Below are 14,809 nucleotides of genomic sequence, written 5' to 3'. Positions count from 1 at the left end.
TCATTTGTTCATTCTTTCTGACGAACAAGAGACTCTTCCGTTTTTTTGGACTTGGATGAAGAAAAGAGAAAAGGTGAGTGGTGTCTTCGAGTATGGCTCCTGTCAAAACTCAGAGTATGGCTCCTACACTCTTAGAAAAAAAGGAGCTACCTAGGATCTAAAAGGGTTATTCCGCTGTCCCCATAGTAGAACCCTTTGAAGAACCCTTTTTGGTTCCAGGTAGAACCCTTTTGGGTTCTACAAAATGGTTCTACATGGAACCAAAAAGGGTTCTCCCTGGAACCTAAAAGGGTTCTCCTATGGGGACAGCCAAAGAACCCTTGTGTAACCTTTTTTTTTTAAAGAGTGTATAAACACACACACAGACAAACACACGCGCACACACACACACTTTCCAGAGTTCAAAGGTCCAGTCACACACATCACTCTGAATATGTCCCCAACATAAAGTACTGGCATTAAAAACACCCCAACTAGCTTCACAGAGTAGGTAGCTAGCTAGAGCCATTAGTTCTGCTTTGCTGCAAGTCTCAGTAAACTCTGCATCTCTCCCACACACACACTCCGTCATAATATGAACACATGTCCAGGAGCAGAGGAGAGAGTCTTCATTTCCTTGTCTTCTTCATTAGTCAGTGTACCTGAAGGTCCCACTCCAGTAATCAGGAAGCTGCTTGCATAGTCACAGCTAGGAGGACCAGGAGGTGTGTGTGTCTATTACAAGAGGACTGACTCACTGGCTCTCTCTCCATTGTCTAAAAGTCTGTCCTCTCCTCGCCTCCTCTCCTTCATTGCACTGATTTGAAAGACCTGACCAGGTGAAAGCCAGCCTAATGATAAGCTTCCACCATATTGTTTACACCTAGCAAGTCTTTCCCAATCAGTATAGATGAAGGGGAGGAGAAGAGGGGAGGGCGGTTTGATAAGCCATTGAGTCATTGTGCCAAAGTGGCCGGTGAAGGAGACAGAGACTGTGGGAGGAATGACAGATAGATAACTTCTTGGTGATGAGGACCACTCATGGCACCTCAACAGCAACACAGCTATCTCCTCCACTGTCTCCACGACAACCACTAGCTACCATCTCAACAGTTGTTGTGACTCGTGGGATGGATGTAACCGGGAGGATCTGGCTGTTTTAATAAAGGGTTGAAAAATAACCACTAGAGCGTAGCTGTGCCATACAGCACCAGGGAATGGAAGAGACCTTAGGGAAGGAGGTCCCCCTAAGTTGGTAAAGTCTGAGCCTAGGAGTTTAGGCACTCTGAAAACATTCAGGGAGCAGATGGAGGAGAGGAGAAGGGCTATCTGAGGTATGTCGAAAGTTTGACCCAAGACTGGAATCTGAGGTGCTCCCTGATGAACCTGTAATAATTGAACAAGCACAGTTAGTAAACGTGTTAATAATAGCCATGGCGGAAGGGAACATAGCTGGGAGTGGCTCCCCATCAGGGAACTGAACCCCTGTCTCCTGCGTGTAGGAAGGGGCTCAGTTTTGGGTGGGTGCAAGAATTGCTGACAGAATGGGGTAAAATAGGCCACCCTCCGAGTCAGTATTAAAACGTTCTGTAGCAGTTTCACTTCCTGTTGAAGGAATAAAATGTGATATAAGCCAAGTGTTGTGGGTGAGGGATGCACTAGAGAGGATAGGAGCCAAGGGGCAAGATGTCGGGTAACCTCACCAACAACAATGAGGGCAATTTCACAGAGAACGAGACAAACCTGAATGAGTCATGGGTGAGTGGGGTAGACTATACCTTACGTACCCTATTATGGTTGGGATACTGTGTACAGGGCTCATGAAGGAGGGTTGGGTAATTAGGATCATTATTTTACTAGGAGGAACCATCAAACTAGGAGGGTGGATATGGTTGGGAGCGCCCTGGAGGTACTAATGCAGTTGGTTTATGGTTTACCTATTGGGGAGATGCCCTATGGAACAAGGCAAGGACAAGTACTGCAAATGAGTCTTGTTGGTGTGGCAAGCTGTGGACGTAGGATTAGAATGGTATGGTACCCTTAGGCCACTAGAAGCACTGATAGTAGTGTACTTAGGAATATATCTGGTGGTGTGTGTGAACATGGGCAGCAAGAATGTGCAGAAACAAGGCAGGTTGGGTACAGTACGTAAGAATGGGGTGTGCTGCAAACAGGAGTGTGTCTGTGGTGACAGATACTACAGGGCCACGTGTAAGATCTCAGGGTGGCTGCTGGTGTTGGGATTGTTCACAGCATTAGACTGGATTGTATAAAAAAATAAACGGACTGACTATGCTGTGTTTAGTAATGTACGGTATCCTCTTTACAGAGCGAGCAAGTCATAGCTCCAACTTTGATCGGGGTGGGGGCCACAAACATTCTGAACTCATCATGAGGGGCCACAGTTGCTTGTGGTTTTATTTGTATGCTAACGATGGCTGTTTGTTTCTGTAGGCCCACTGTGGAACATGCGGGATTGCCCATGTAAGATGCCATTACCTATAGTTGACCCCGGAGGCACCACTATGTACCAACTGTGTGGAGAGGTCTAAAGCGATAGAAGAGGTCAGGGCGATGGCTATGGATTTTCAGGGACCAGTTACCGGAGGTAGATGTGGAAAGGTACAAAAAGCTTGAGGTACAGAGCACACCTCGCTGGTGGGCTCACAAGGAGTGGGGTGTGCCCGAGAGAGCTCGAGGGAGAATATATCCATGAGGTGATGGTGAAGTCGTGGGGAAAGCCGGGTGGGGGCAGAACCTGAACCATTCACCTGGCCAATGGAAAGGTTATCTACCAGGAGCGAGAGTTAATCCATGGAGGGGGTGTTGTGACCAGTGGGATGGATGTAACTCTCACTCCTGCTGAGATACAGTTGATTCTAGGGCGAAGGGAGCATGAGGCCAGAAAAATTTTGATTCGTAGTGGGGGGAGGAAAAACAGTAAGGGGAGAGCTGGGCAGCGTCGCAGTCAGCCGAGGACTGCAGAGTAAACATGGTCATTGCCAACATCAGCACCTTCGCTGCCGACACCAGCATCCATGGGTGGAACTTGGGGAAGAACCAGAAAGGGAGGTCGAAGAAAGGGCAATGGAACATTAACTTCCTCCAACCCCCTCCTTTGACGTCCTTCTGGAGGTCGACAAGTGCAACGAAAAATGGGGCTTGGGGGTGGGTGAGTCCAATATGGACCAGATGTAACCAGTTTTGAGGTAGGAGTTAAGGGGCATGCCACTATAGAAGTCATTGTTTGAGGGATAGAACCCCTTCTCTTTTGGTATATTTTGGTTTTGGAGGAATAGGATTGGGTTCCTCGAGGTTGAGAGTTAGGGCACTTACAGGGTATTAGAATCATTGTAAAGGGCTTTGCTTGAATAAAAACAGGCAGTGGATTTCTCTGACTGGGGAGCCACTGGCCGAAATAGAACCAGAGGGTTTCCTCTTTTTATTACTCTGTGGGTCCATGCTTGGGGTGTCTAATATGTGTTAGGCGGGAAGGCTAACTCTGACATGGTAACTATACCTCTCGTCTCATGGAACAGTAGTTCCATTACAGGGAGTAACTCCAGGATCACAGGTGAAGGGTTTGTGGCGTACACCTGTAGGTGTAAAAATAATTTAAATAATAAAATCAAATACAATGCAAATAGTCCGGGTAGCCATTTGATTAGATGTTCAGGAGTCTTATGGCTTGGGGGTAGAAGCTGTTAAGAAGCCTTTTGGACCTAGACTTGGCGCTCCAGTACCGCTTGCCGTGCGGTAGCAGAGAGAACAGTCTATGACTAGGGTGGCTGGAGTCTTTGACAATTTTGAGGGCCTTCCTCTGACACCGCCTGGTATAGAGGTCCTGGATGGCAGGAAGCTTGGCCCCAGTAATGTACTGGGACGTACACACTACCCTCTGTAGTGTCTTGCGGTCGGAGGCCGAGCAGTTGCCATACCAGGCAGTGATGCAACCAGTCAGGATGCTCTCGATGGTGCAGCTGTAGAACTTTTTGAGGATCTGAGGACCATTGCCAAATATTTTCAGTCTCCTTAGGGGGAATAGGCTTTGTCGTGCCCTCTTCACGACTGTCTTGATGTGTTTGGACCATAATAGTTTGTTGGTGATGTGGACACCAAGGAACTTGAAGCGCTCAACCTTCTCCACTACAGCCCCGTCAATGAGAATGGGAGTGTGCTCGTCATTATTTTCCTGTAGTCCACAATCATCTCCTTTGTCTTGATCACATTGAGGGAGAGGTTGTTATCCTGGCACCTGTTTAAAGGTCTTACTCACATCGGCTACGGAGAGCGTGATCACACAGTCGTCCGAAACAGCTGATGCTCTCATGCATGCTTTATTGTTGCTTGCCTCGAAGCGAGCATAGAAGTAATTTAGCTCGTCTTATAGGCTTGTGTCACTGGGCAGCTCGCGGCTGTGCTTCCCTTTGTAGTCTGTAATAGTTTGCAGGCCCTGCCACATCTGATGAGCGTCGGAGCCGGTGTAGTACGATTCAATCTTAGTCCTGTATTGACGGTTTGTCGGTTTGATGGTTCATCGGAGGGCATAGCGGGATTTCTTATAAGCGTCCGGGTTAGAGTCCCTCTGCTTGAAAGCGGAAGCTCTACCCTTTAGCTCCAGTGCGGATGTTGCCTGTAATCCATGGCTTCTGGTATGTACGTACGGTCACTGTGGAGACGACGTCATCGATGCATCTATTGATGAAGCCAGTGACTGATGTGTTGTACTCCTCAATGCCATCGGAAGAATCCCGGAACATATTCCAGTCTGTGCTAGCAAAACAGTCCAATAGCTTAGCATCTGCGTCATCATAACAGTTGTCGAGTGGAGAAAGTATCTCATAGTTCTAGGAGAGCCTGGTGAACTATTGGTCGCCCTATCCCCTGGGTTAGTTGTCTCGCTGAGTGGTTTTTAATACAGGTTTCCCCCACCCTGGCGGCCGCTGATTGAAAGGCTGGTGCCGCAGCTGGAATCAGCAGGGCACTCGGATCGGGACAAGAGCTGGAAAGGCAACACCTGTAGGTAATAGGCCTGAAGCAGGGGTAAACTAGGCTAGCTCACTAATCACAAGGGAGAGGTGTGAGTCGGGCAAGACACAGTCTCCACAATAACTGTCATCACCGCTTCAAATCACCATGACAGTCCCATGGAAAATGCTCTCTAACCTTGTGCATATTTAGCAGGACAGGGTCTTATAAACATATAGTAAACATGTTTTATTAAGGTACCAATATGTTAAGCAACCTACCACCCATCATCAACACTACTGCAAAATTGCAAGACTACTACACGCTTTAGTATATCTTGACTTGTTTAATAGCTAAATAAAAGCATGGTAGACTACATGGCGCTTGTGCACATTATACAGTCACCTCATAATACTTGCATAACATCGCCATCTTGTGGAAATACATAGGCCTGTGTGACACAGTCGGGACTCTATGCACAGTTGATTTTATTAATGAAAGTCAGCATAATAATAATAATAATAATAATAATAATAATAATAATAATAATAATAATACAAACATTTTGTGTGCTATCAAAGGAATCCTCCATATTTCAACTACATAATCTCCTTGTGATAATACTATGGACTATAAGACATCTGGAAGAGAATCAGACATTCACAACATGAAGAATAAGGAGGCAGAAAATAAACCATATCAAACCGTACCCATGGAATTTATATACATATAAACTTGTGCAACATTGCATTAGATCAGACATATTCTAACACAGTAATGTATGTAATGATGACAGAGATCATTTGCATTTCTGACATGAAAGTAAATGCAGGACTGTGTTAGAACAGTTAGTATTTAATATATACAGATGGGGAAGAGAATTTATACAATCTATTCCTTACGCCTCTGTCTATATCTTTCTCGAAAGCACGCACGCACACACACCCGCTCCCCCCCACACACACATTCACTCACTCAGACGTTCCATTGGAAGCCATTCTAGGTTGTCAGTTCGATGTGCCATTAAAATCCTTCCCTCTGTGCTCTTCCTGTCCTCTCATTTGATGGCCTGCCAGATGATGATAGCCAGGACGGTGACCACCAGAGATACCACCATGCCCAGGATACACATCCTCTTACGGGACTTCCTCTACAGGTGGAGGGAGCACAAAAAGGCAGTGATTGGTGATTTGAAATAATAATTTGTTCTTAACTGACTCGCCTGGTTAAATGAAGGACCCTGATCATCGACAGAGCATTCGGACTTATCTACAAATCAAACACGGCCCATGTTGTGATGGTGTTGTGTTGATACCTGGTAGCAGGGCTGACACAATAATCATATAATTGTGTAACCGACAATTATGGACAATAACCATGAACAAAAAAAAAATATTGTCATAATCGTCTTAATACATTCATTTTAGGAGGGGGGATTCAATTTTATTTTCAAGTAGAAATAGTTTACCCAATAGCAGTTTTTCATTATTAAATGAAGAGGGTAAAGTTATTTTACGAGCATAACGGCACGTTTGGAAGGAAAAGCATCATTTCCAAAAGTTTTAAGCAGTCAAAACCATTCGTTTTTTAGACAGGGGTGTCACCAAAGCTTGTTGTATTCATTAGGTATGCCGTAGCTAATTTTCAAAGATGCATTATAAGCTCAAAACATTTTTCTACAAAAATGACAATTATGACAATAATGGTGGTCATTCCATAATCGTCACAGCGCTACCTGGTAGTAGGCGGCCCTTTGGAGCTGTCCGGTTCCTCTGTCTACATGGACCTCTGCACTCTCCACGTTAGCCTCAATGCTGTCTGTCAAACAGAGAGGAGAGGAGACACACTGAAGGGCAGGGTCACAGGAGCCAGGACTGATACAGTATCAGATGGAATTCTAAACCATCACAGACAGTAACCTTCTGAACCAGCATGTTATCAAACCAGAGAGGGGGAAAATCCATTTCACGTCTACTAACCGATCATCTCTCCCTGGTCGTGGATCATCACTGCCAGGTCCTTAAAGATCTGGTTTACATCCATGATGTCAGACTGGAGGGAGAGGAGAAAGGGAGAAAATCACCACAACGTTAGTTAGGCTGAAGTCCAAATCGTACCCTAGCCCCTAGCCCCTAGCCCAGTCCTGTCAGATCTACAGGAGTGTGGCTATACTCAGGAATAGGGGCTGTTGGGCTGTACTAGGGACAGTGGAGGCTGGTGGGAAACGCTCTAGGAGGACGGGCTCTGTGTAATGGCTGGAATGGAATAAATGGAACGGTATCAAACATGTGGTTTTTATATCTTTGACATGTTTGATACCGTTCCATTATGTCCATTCCAGACACAGAGCCAGTCCTCCTATAGCTCCTCCCACCAGCCTCCACTGACTAGAGAGGAAGGGCTAAGGATTGATTTGGAGTTCAACAGTATGCTAAATTACTAAAATGTAAATGTAATGAGGCTCTGTGATTCCTGTATGGAATGTGAGTGGAGCTGGTAGCTGGTAGCTGGTAGCTGGGTGAATACCTCTAGCTGCCTGATGTTGGTCTCTCTCTCCTTGATGACCTCCAGGTCCTCCTCTGTGACCTCTGGCTCCTCCAGCTGCTGGGTCTGACTCTGACTCCAGTCATCATCATCTCTGCACACACACAGCAAACACACACATGCACAAGCGCACGGACACACACATACAAACACACACCTTTGTTACAACTTAATTAATGTGTCATTACGTTTTTTTTTTATGATTCGAACAGAATATTTGATAGGACTCTACCTCCACTGTGTACCTACTTTTCAAATGTCACAAGTTGTTCATCAACGTTCCCCTCATCTCCCTGCTGAAATAAAAACAAACCCATCATTGAAACGCTCTCATTCACATTTCATTACACTAATCAGTCATCATACTGTAATATGACAATGAAACTGTGTTTTATTTTGCCTATCTAATAATACTATTGGTGAGTGACTATGACAGACGGCTAAATCTAGGCCAATGAGAACGCAGGGTGTTTACTGTGAGGCGGGACCCGGCCCGGGCCCTGGCCACTGATTCCCTCTCCTTCTCGGCCGCCCGTCGCTGGACTGCCTGGAAGTTGTTGAGCGCTGCAGAGAAGTCATTCATCAGTCGGTCCTTCTGGATCTTCTGCTGTCTCTGGAAGGATCAATCACACAATACTGTAAAGTAGATTAGAGTAGAGTAGAGTAGAGTAGAGTAGAGTAAAGTAGAGTAGAATAGAGTAAAGTAGAGTAGAGCAGAGCAGAGTAGTGCAGAGCAGAATAGAATAGATTCAGTAGAATATACTTGTCACGGATTCTGCCGAGGCTGCTCCTCCTCCTTGTTCGGGCAGGCTTCGGCGTTCGTCGTCCCCGGAGTACTAGCTGCCACCGTTGAATGTTTCTATGTTTGATTGCTTTTGTGTGTCTATTACACCTGTGTCCGTTTGTGTCTGATTACGTGTTCTATAAGTTGCCTGTTTAGTATTGGTTAGGTTGTGTGTTGTTTTTCGCCTGTCCGTAGTGCTGCGTGTTTGTCTCTGTTTTGTTGTTTTATTGTATTACGCATAGTTGCGTAATTGCTCGCCTCTGTTTTGTTTTGAGGCCGATATTTGTTTCTTTGCCTTGTGATTTCACAAGTAAACTTTGTTGGACTAAGCTTCGGTGTCCTGCGCCTGACTCCCACACCACATACACCTCAGCCTTGACAGAACAACACACCAGTATGGAGTCAGCAGGAGCAGTGGTGGCACCCAAGTCGCTGGAGGATCGGATCAGCGACCAAGACACCATGATCCGGCAACTTGGGGCCGCCATGAACGAGGTGTCCAACACTCTGCGCCGGTTGGTTACGGGAGAGGTGCCCACGCCTTCTCACACCATCCCATCACCAACGGCCAGTCCTCCCCTCTCAGCACCGGAACCCAGTGGCATTCGGCTCTCGCTCCCGAGGGCATATGATGGTTCCTCCTGCAGGTGGAACTCTACCTGGCCACCATACACCCAGCGCCCTCGGGATACGAGAGCGTCTCCGCCCTCATCTCCTGTCTATCCGGCAAGGCATTGGAGTGGGCCAACGCCGATTGGAGGGGAATAGACGCCGCTACCATCACCTACGCGGAGTTCTCCCGCCGCTTCAGGGCTGTCTTCGATCATCCACCTGAGGGGAAGGCGGCGGGGGAACGTCTGTTCCACCTCCGACAGGGGAAGAGGAGCGCACAGGAGTTCGCCCTGGAGTTCCGGACTCTAGCGGCGGATGCGGGGTGGAATGAGAGGGCCCTCATCGACCATTACCGGTGTAGCCTATGAGAGGACGTTCGTCGTGAGCTGGCCTGCAGGGACACCAACCTATCCTTCGACCAGTTGGTGGACATCTCCATCCGTCTCGACACCCTGCTGGCTACCCGCGGACGTCCCGAGTGGGGGTCGTCCATTCCACCCTCCAGCACCTCCGAGCCGATTCCCATGGAGCTCGGAGGTGCTGGCACTAGAGAGAGGAGGAGAGAGAACCCGAGGGGGGCCATCCCCTGCACCAACTGTGGCCGTGGAGGACACACCGCGGCCAGGTGCTGGGGAGGGTCTCCTGGGAGAGGGGACAACAGGTCACGCACTGGGGAGTCATTTCAGGTGAGTAGGCGCCCCACTTACCCAGAGCTCTCTGTTGGTCACATGTGTATACCTGTGAGATTTCCACAGGTGGCACCTCATTCCCAGCATAAGGCGCTAGTAGATTCAGGCGCAGCTGGGAATTTTGTTGATCGTGCATTTTGTTATAGGTTAGGAATTCCCCTTCGGCCGGTAGAAGCCCCCTTTCCTGTTCATGCCCTAGACAGCCGGCCGTTGGGGTCGGGGTGGATCAGAGAAGTCACAGCACCACTTAAGATGACGACGCAGGGGGGTCATGAGGAGATCATTCAGTTTTATCTGATTGACTCTCCTGCGTATCCCGTGGTGCTGGGGCTTCCCTGGTTAAGCGCCCATGATCCTACCATTGCGTGGCAACAGAGGGCTCTTATGGAGTGATCTGCCCAGTGTGTAGGGAGATGTCTAGGTGTTTCCTTAGGGGCGACCTCGGTAGAGAGTCCGAACCAAGTGCCCGCAATGCGCAGTCCCCCCGAATATGAGGATTTAGCACTTGTGTTCAGCAAAACGAGGGAAACACGGCTACCACCTCATAGACAGGGGGATTGTGCGATAGATCTCCAAACAGGAGCGGCACTTCCGCGGAGCCGTGTGTATCCCCTGTCTCAAGAGGAGACAGCGGCTATGGAGACTTACATAGCCGAGTCCTTGGCACAGGGATACATACGGTCCTCCACTTCCCCGGTTTCCTCGAGTTTCTTCTTTGTGAAGAAGAAGGACGGGGGTTTGCGCCCGTGTATTGATTACCGTAGTCTCAATCAGATCACGGTTAAGTACAGTTACCCTCTTCCACTGATTGCGACTATGACAGAATCATTACGCGGAGCGCGGTTCTTCCAGTATCTCGTGGAGTGGGAGGGGTACGGTCCGGAGGAACGGTGCTGGGTGCCTAGGAGGGACATCCTAGATCCATCCCTCCTGACTGAGTTCCACCGTGGGCATCCCACGCGCCCGGGTCCGCGTCCTCCTGGCCGTCCCCGAGGCCGGGGTCGGCGCACGGCTGGAGCCGCGCGTCAAGGGGGGGGTACTGTCACGGATTCTGCCGAGGCTGCTCCTCCTCCTTGTTCGGGCAGGCTTCGGCGTTCGTCGTCCCCGGAGTACTAGCTGCCACCGTTGAATGTTTCTATGTTTGATTGCTTTTGTCTGTCTATTACACCTGTGTCCGTTTGTGTCTGATTACGTGTTCTATAAGTTGCCTGTTTAGTATTGGTTAGGTTGTGTGTTGTTTTTCGCCTGTCCGTAGTGCTGCGTGTTTGTCTCTGTTTTGTTGTTTTATTGTATTACGCATAGTTGCGTAATTGCTCGCTTCTGTTTTGTTTTGAGGCCGATATTTGTTTCTTTGCCTTGTGATTTCACAAGTAAACTTTGTTGGACTAAGCTTCGGTGTCCTGCGCCTGACTCCCACACCACATACACCTCAGCCTTGACAATACTGTATGGTGAGATGTCCTCAGCAGAGTTATATATGATTTACACATTTGGTTTGTTAGATAAGATGATATACTGTATCAGGAAACAGAACACGAGATTATCGACATACGGTTAGTTGGTTTGAAAATGTTAGGACATTGATGTAGCCTGGTCCCAGATATGCTTACACAAACAGATCTGGGACAAGTCCATAGATGTGGAACTCTTCCATAGAACTATAAAAATATACAGTATCTATGCATAGAACTCCCACTCACCTGTTCTGAGGGAGGGAGAGGCAGGGAGCCCAGCTCTTTCAGGTGTATGTTGGTCTCTTTGGCCAGCTGGTTGGTGTAGTGCTGTACCTGTTGGCTGTGAGTAGCAAACACACACACACACACACACACACATACAGTACGTATATATTTAATTAGTGATGCTCTTGTTGTCCCCATTAGTGGTGGAAAAGGCTAAGTGTTGAAGCAGTCACTTAGTGTCAGTAGTTACTTAGTTACTGAGCAGTAGTCAGCAGTAGTGTCAGTAGTACTCACAGTCTGTCCTGCAGCTCTGGGGTCTCTTGTCTCGTCCCCATCTGGTACAGCATGTTTTTGATCTGCCCAGCTGTATAGCAAAACAAAAACTGTGAGGTGAGCTGAACTAAGAGAAGGGGGATCTGAGAAAGCAGGATAGAACAAAACTTCTCTCTCTTTATCCCAATGGATAGAACAAAACTTCTCTCTCTATATCTCTCTTTTTAAATATAAAATAAAATCAAATGTATCCCTCTTTCTCTCTCTCTCTCTAAATAGAGCACTATACATTATACTATAGGCCTACTCAGGCTGTTCGTGTCTCAGAAGTTCCTCTTTTTGACTTCAGACATCTCTGCCTAATATTAGTTCATTCAAGAGAGGAGATCAGAAGTAGGTGGAAGACACAAATAGACCCAAAACATCAAGCCTCCAAGACTTATTTGTGATACTCAATTGTCCAAAGTGTGGGTGTCTGGTGTTAGGATAGGTTATAGAATAGAATATGCCTACTTTAATATACCATATAGGGAAATGTGCATTGCAACAAGGTGTAACTCGCAGCAGTAGAACACTGGGTTCTGTCACTGTCTTGTTCATTTCACCACTCACTGTTCTGTGTGATTTTCTGGATGTTGACACTGCATGTCTGGGTGAGGTTGCTGAAGTCTCGTGGCTGCGAGTGGTAGCTGTCGGTTCTCCCGTATGACATCCTTGCTCCTGGCGTCTGTCACACTCGGTAGTGGGGACTGAAATGTTGGACACGCCTGCCATACAGTCACATATAGCAGCCTCATATATTCAAACAAGCACCATTATCAGATTGCATATAATATCATCACTTGAAGCTACATAAGACTAAGTAATGATTGAAAGACATAAATAGTTGTGGTTTATCCTCCATCCGACCACATGGGCGGGCTATAATATATCGACTATTTACAGTGCACAATGCCGCATAGGCTAGGCCACATTTCGTCATGAGCGCAGGTTGTTTACAACAGGAGAGCAGGTTCGGCAGGCACACGAGCCGAATGTAGGCTGGCTATCCATTTGCACATAACAAAAATACCAGGCTATTTGGCGCGGTACTTCATTATAATGGCCCAAATAACAGTAGCTTACTGTCGCAAAAAAACATTCCAGAAATTATATTTAGCGGGGCAACCATGACCAAGATCACATAGGTCACATAGTTTCTAATTTCAACTGATTATTAATTAGACAATTCTGTGAGCTGCTTATTTCATGATAGAACATGAATGACAACTTAAGAATAGCCTCGGTCAAACACTATTATTCAACCATAGCATCTGAAATCTCGGCTACAAGCTATAAAGTGACAGCGACAAGCCTGTATAACATGAACCATTTTTTATGTAGCGCCCTCAGTCAGTCTGACATGCTCATATAGGCTATTGGGTTTAATGGGTTGTATAGCCTATAGGCCACTGGGCTAATTAAAATCGAAAGCAATTAAACGTAATTTAAAAAACAGCTACACTTTGCATCGGGTTAGAAACAATTGTAACCAGTTCCATATTATGTGTTGAACGAGTAGATACAATGTAGCCTATCCAATTGAATCACTGACAGTTATAGCCACTGGCAGTCGCATCGTAGCCTACTTTCTGGGTGGTTTTACCAGTGTAGACAATCAAGATAAATCTGTTTTCTACTTACATCTGTAAAATGATTGATTAAATATTATGATAAAATCCTTACTTTTCAATGGGATTGCAGTATAATGCGTTGTTTCCAGTTTCTGTCCCGTATCGAAGACCGAGCACATAATGCGACGTCACACGTTTGCGGTTGGTCACAATAATTCAGCGTGCGCATGTGATTGTGTCAAAGTCGCTACTCTGCTCATATTCTGAGCCAGCAGACAAAAACTCATACGCAGAAACTAAATATTAGATCTATTCTACATAAGTAAAATAGCCACTTCGGGTCAAGTGTATCCCTATCTAAAAGTAACCCATTTTATGAATTCTGATTTGTTTATGTTAGGTTATAGGCTACTTTCTCTGTTGATAATGAGATCTCTGATATGAGGGTTGGATATGATTGGAGTGCAGCTGTCTACAGGTTCATTATTATCAAGCCCCTATGAACAACATCCGTCACTCAGTCCTAAAATCTAGGTCAACATAACTAACGATAGAATAACTAAGCCTTTTGGTTTAATAGAGGCCAGCAGTAGTAGGCTGACCTGTGCCTGTCCCATGACTTTCACACTGCTTCTTATAATGGATCCCAAAGGCTGCTGCACTGAGCTACACTCACATGACCAGCCGGTGTCAGGCTCATTAGTAGGGCAACAGATTGAGTGGGTAGGATGTTGCAACGTGGTCTCAGAGCATTTCGTATTATTCTGTATGTAAATCCGAGATACTCCATTTAGTACAGTAGTCAGCAACCTTTTCTGAGTCAAGATCACTTTCTGAGTCAAAATGCAAGCCGAGATCTACCGCATATTTATTTTAAATCATGAATTAAATAACATAAGCCTATAAAACATTAACCAATTAAAAACAGTTATGTAGCAATGAGGTTTGTGCAGTAGGCTATAGGCCCAATACAATATCACTGCGTATTGGATATGCTCGAATTGCCCTACCAATGTTGTTCTTCTCAGACCATAAAAAAAAAACAAGTATATGATCACACTGGTAATGGATAATTTGTTGTATTACTTGTGAAGCACTGCTAAGTGAGCATAATACACTGCTCAAAAAAATAAAGGGAACACTTAAACAACACAATGTAACTCCAAGTCAATCACTCTTCTGTGAAATCAAACTGTCCACTTAGGAAGCAACGCTGATTGACAATACATTTCACATGCTGTTGTGCAAATGGAATAGACAACAGGTGGAAATTATAGGCAATTAGCAAGACACCCCCAATAAAGAAGTGGTTCTGCAGGTGGTGACCACAGACCACTTCTCAGTCCCTATGCTTCCTGGCTGATGTTTTGGTCACTTTTGAATGCTGGCGGTGCTTTCACTCTAGTGGTAGCATGAGACGGAGTCTACAACCAGGATGGCACATCAATGCGAGCTGTGGCAAGAAGGTTTGCTGTGTCTGTCAGCGTAGTGTCCAGAGCATGGAGGCGCTACCAGGAGACAGGCCAGTACATCAGGAGACGTGGAGGAGGCCATAGGAGGGCAACAACCCAGCAGCAGGACCGCTACCTCCGCCTTTGTGCAAGGAGGAACAGGAGGAGTACTGCCAGAGCCCTGCAAAATGACCTCCAGCAGGCCACAAATGTGCAT

The 14,809-nt window shown here is 46.5% G+C and overlaps 1 protein-coding gene across 3 annotated transcripts; it reads right to left on the bottom strand.

Moving 5' to 3' along the window:
• Positions 1–5,253: 5,253 nt before the first annotated feature.
• LOC311139770 (syntaxin-12-like) lies at positions 5,254–13,336 on the bottom strand. 3 transcript variants are annotated; one of them, XM_084174718.1, is made up of 10 exons: positions 13,254–13,336; positions 12,141–12,295; positions 11,550–11,619; positions 11,277–11,370; positions 7,967–8,104; positions 7,741–7,784; positions 7,474–7,585; positions 6,927–6,999; positions 6,683–6,765; positions 5,254–6,097 (listed from the first exon to the last, which is right to left on the bottom strand). In XM_084174718.1, exons 2-10 carry the CDS (start codon positions 12,238–12,240, stop codon positions 6,005–6,007), a joined length of 807 nt encoding a protein of 268 aa, XP_084030844.1. In that variant the 5' UTR covers positions 12,241–12,295; positions 13,254–13,336; the 3' UTR covers positions 5,254–6,004. The 3 variants fall into 3 exon arrangements, with proteins under 3 accessions (XP_084030844.1, XP_084030842.1, XP_084030843.1); XM_084174716.1 differs by having other exon boundaries at positions 5,255–6,097; positions 7,741–7,787; XM_084174717.1 differs by having other exon boundaries at positions 5,255–6,097; positions 7,741–7,787; positions 12,141–12,277.
• Positions 13,337–14,809: the final 1,473 nt, after the last annotated feature.

This window comes from Coregonus lavaretus (genome assembly GCF_964263955.1).
Source record: "Coregonus lavaretus genome assembly, chromosome: 13".
Lineage (NCBI taxonomy): Eukaryota > Metazoa > Chordata > Actinopteri > Salmoniformes > Salmonidae > Coregonus > Coregonus lavaretus.
Note: the sequence above shows the minus strand (reverse complement) of the source record. Positions and strands in the feature narration are given on the sequence as shown.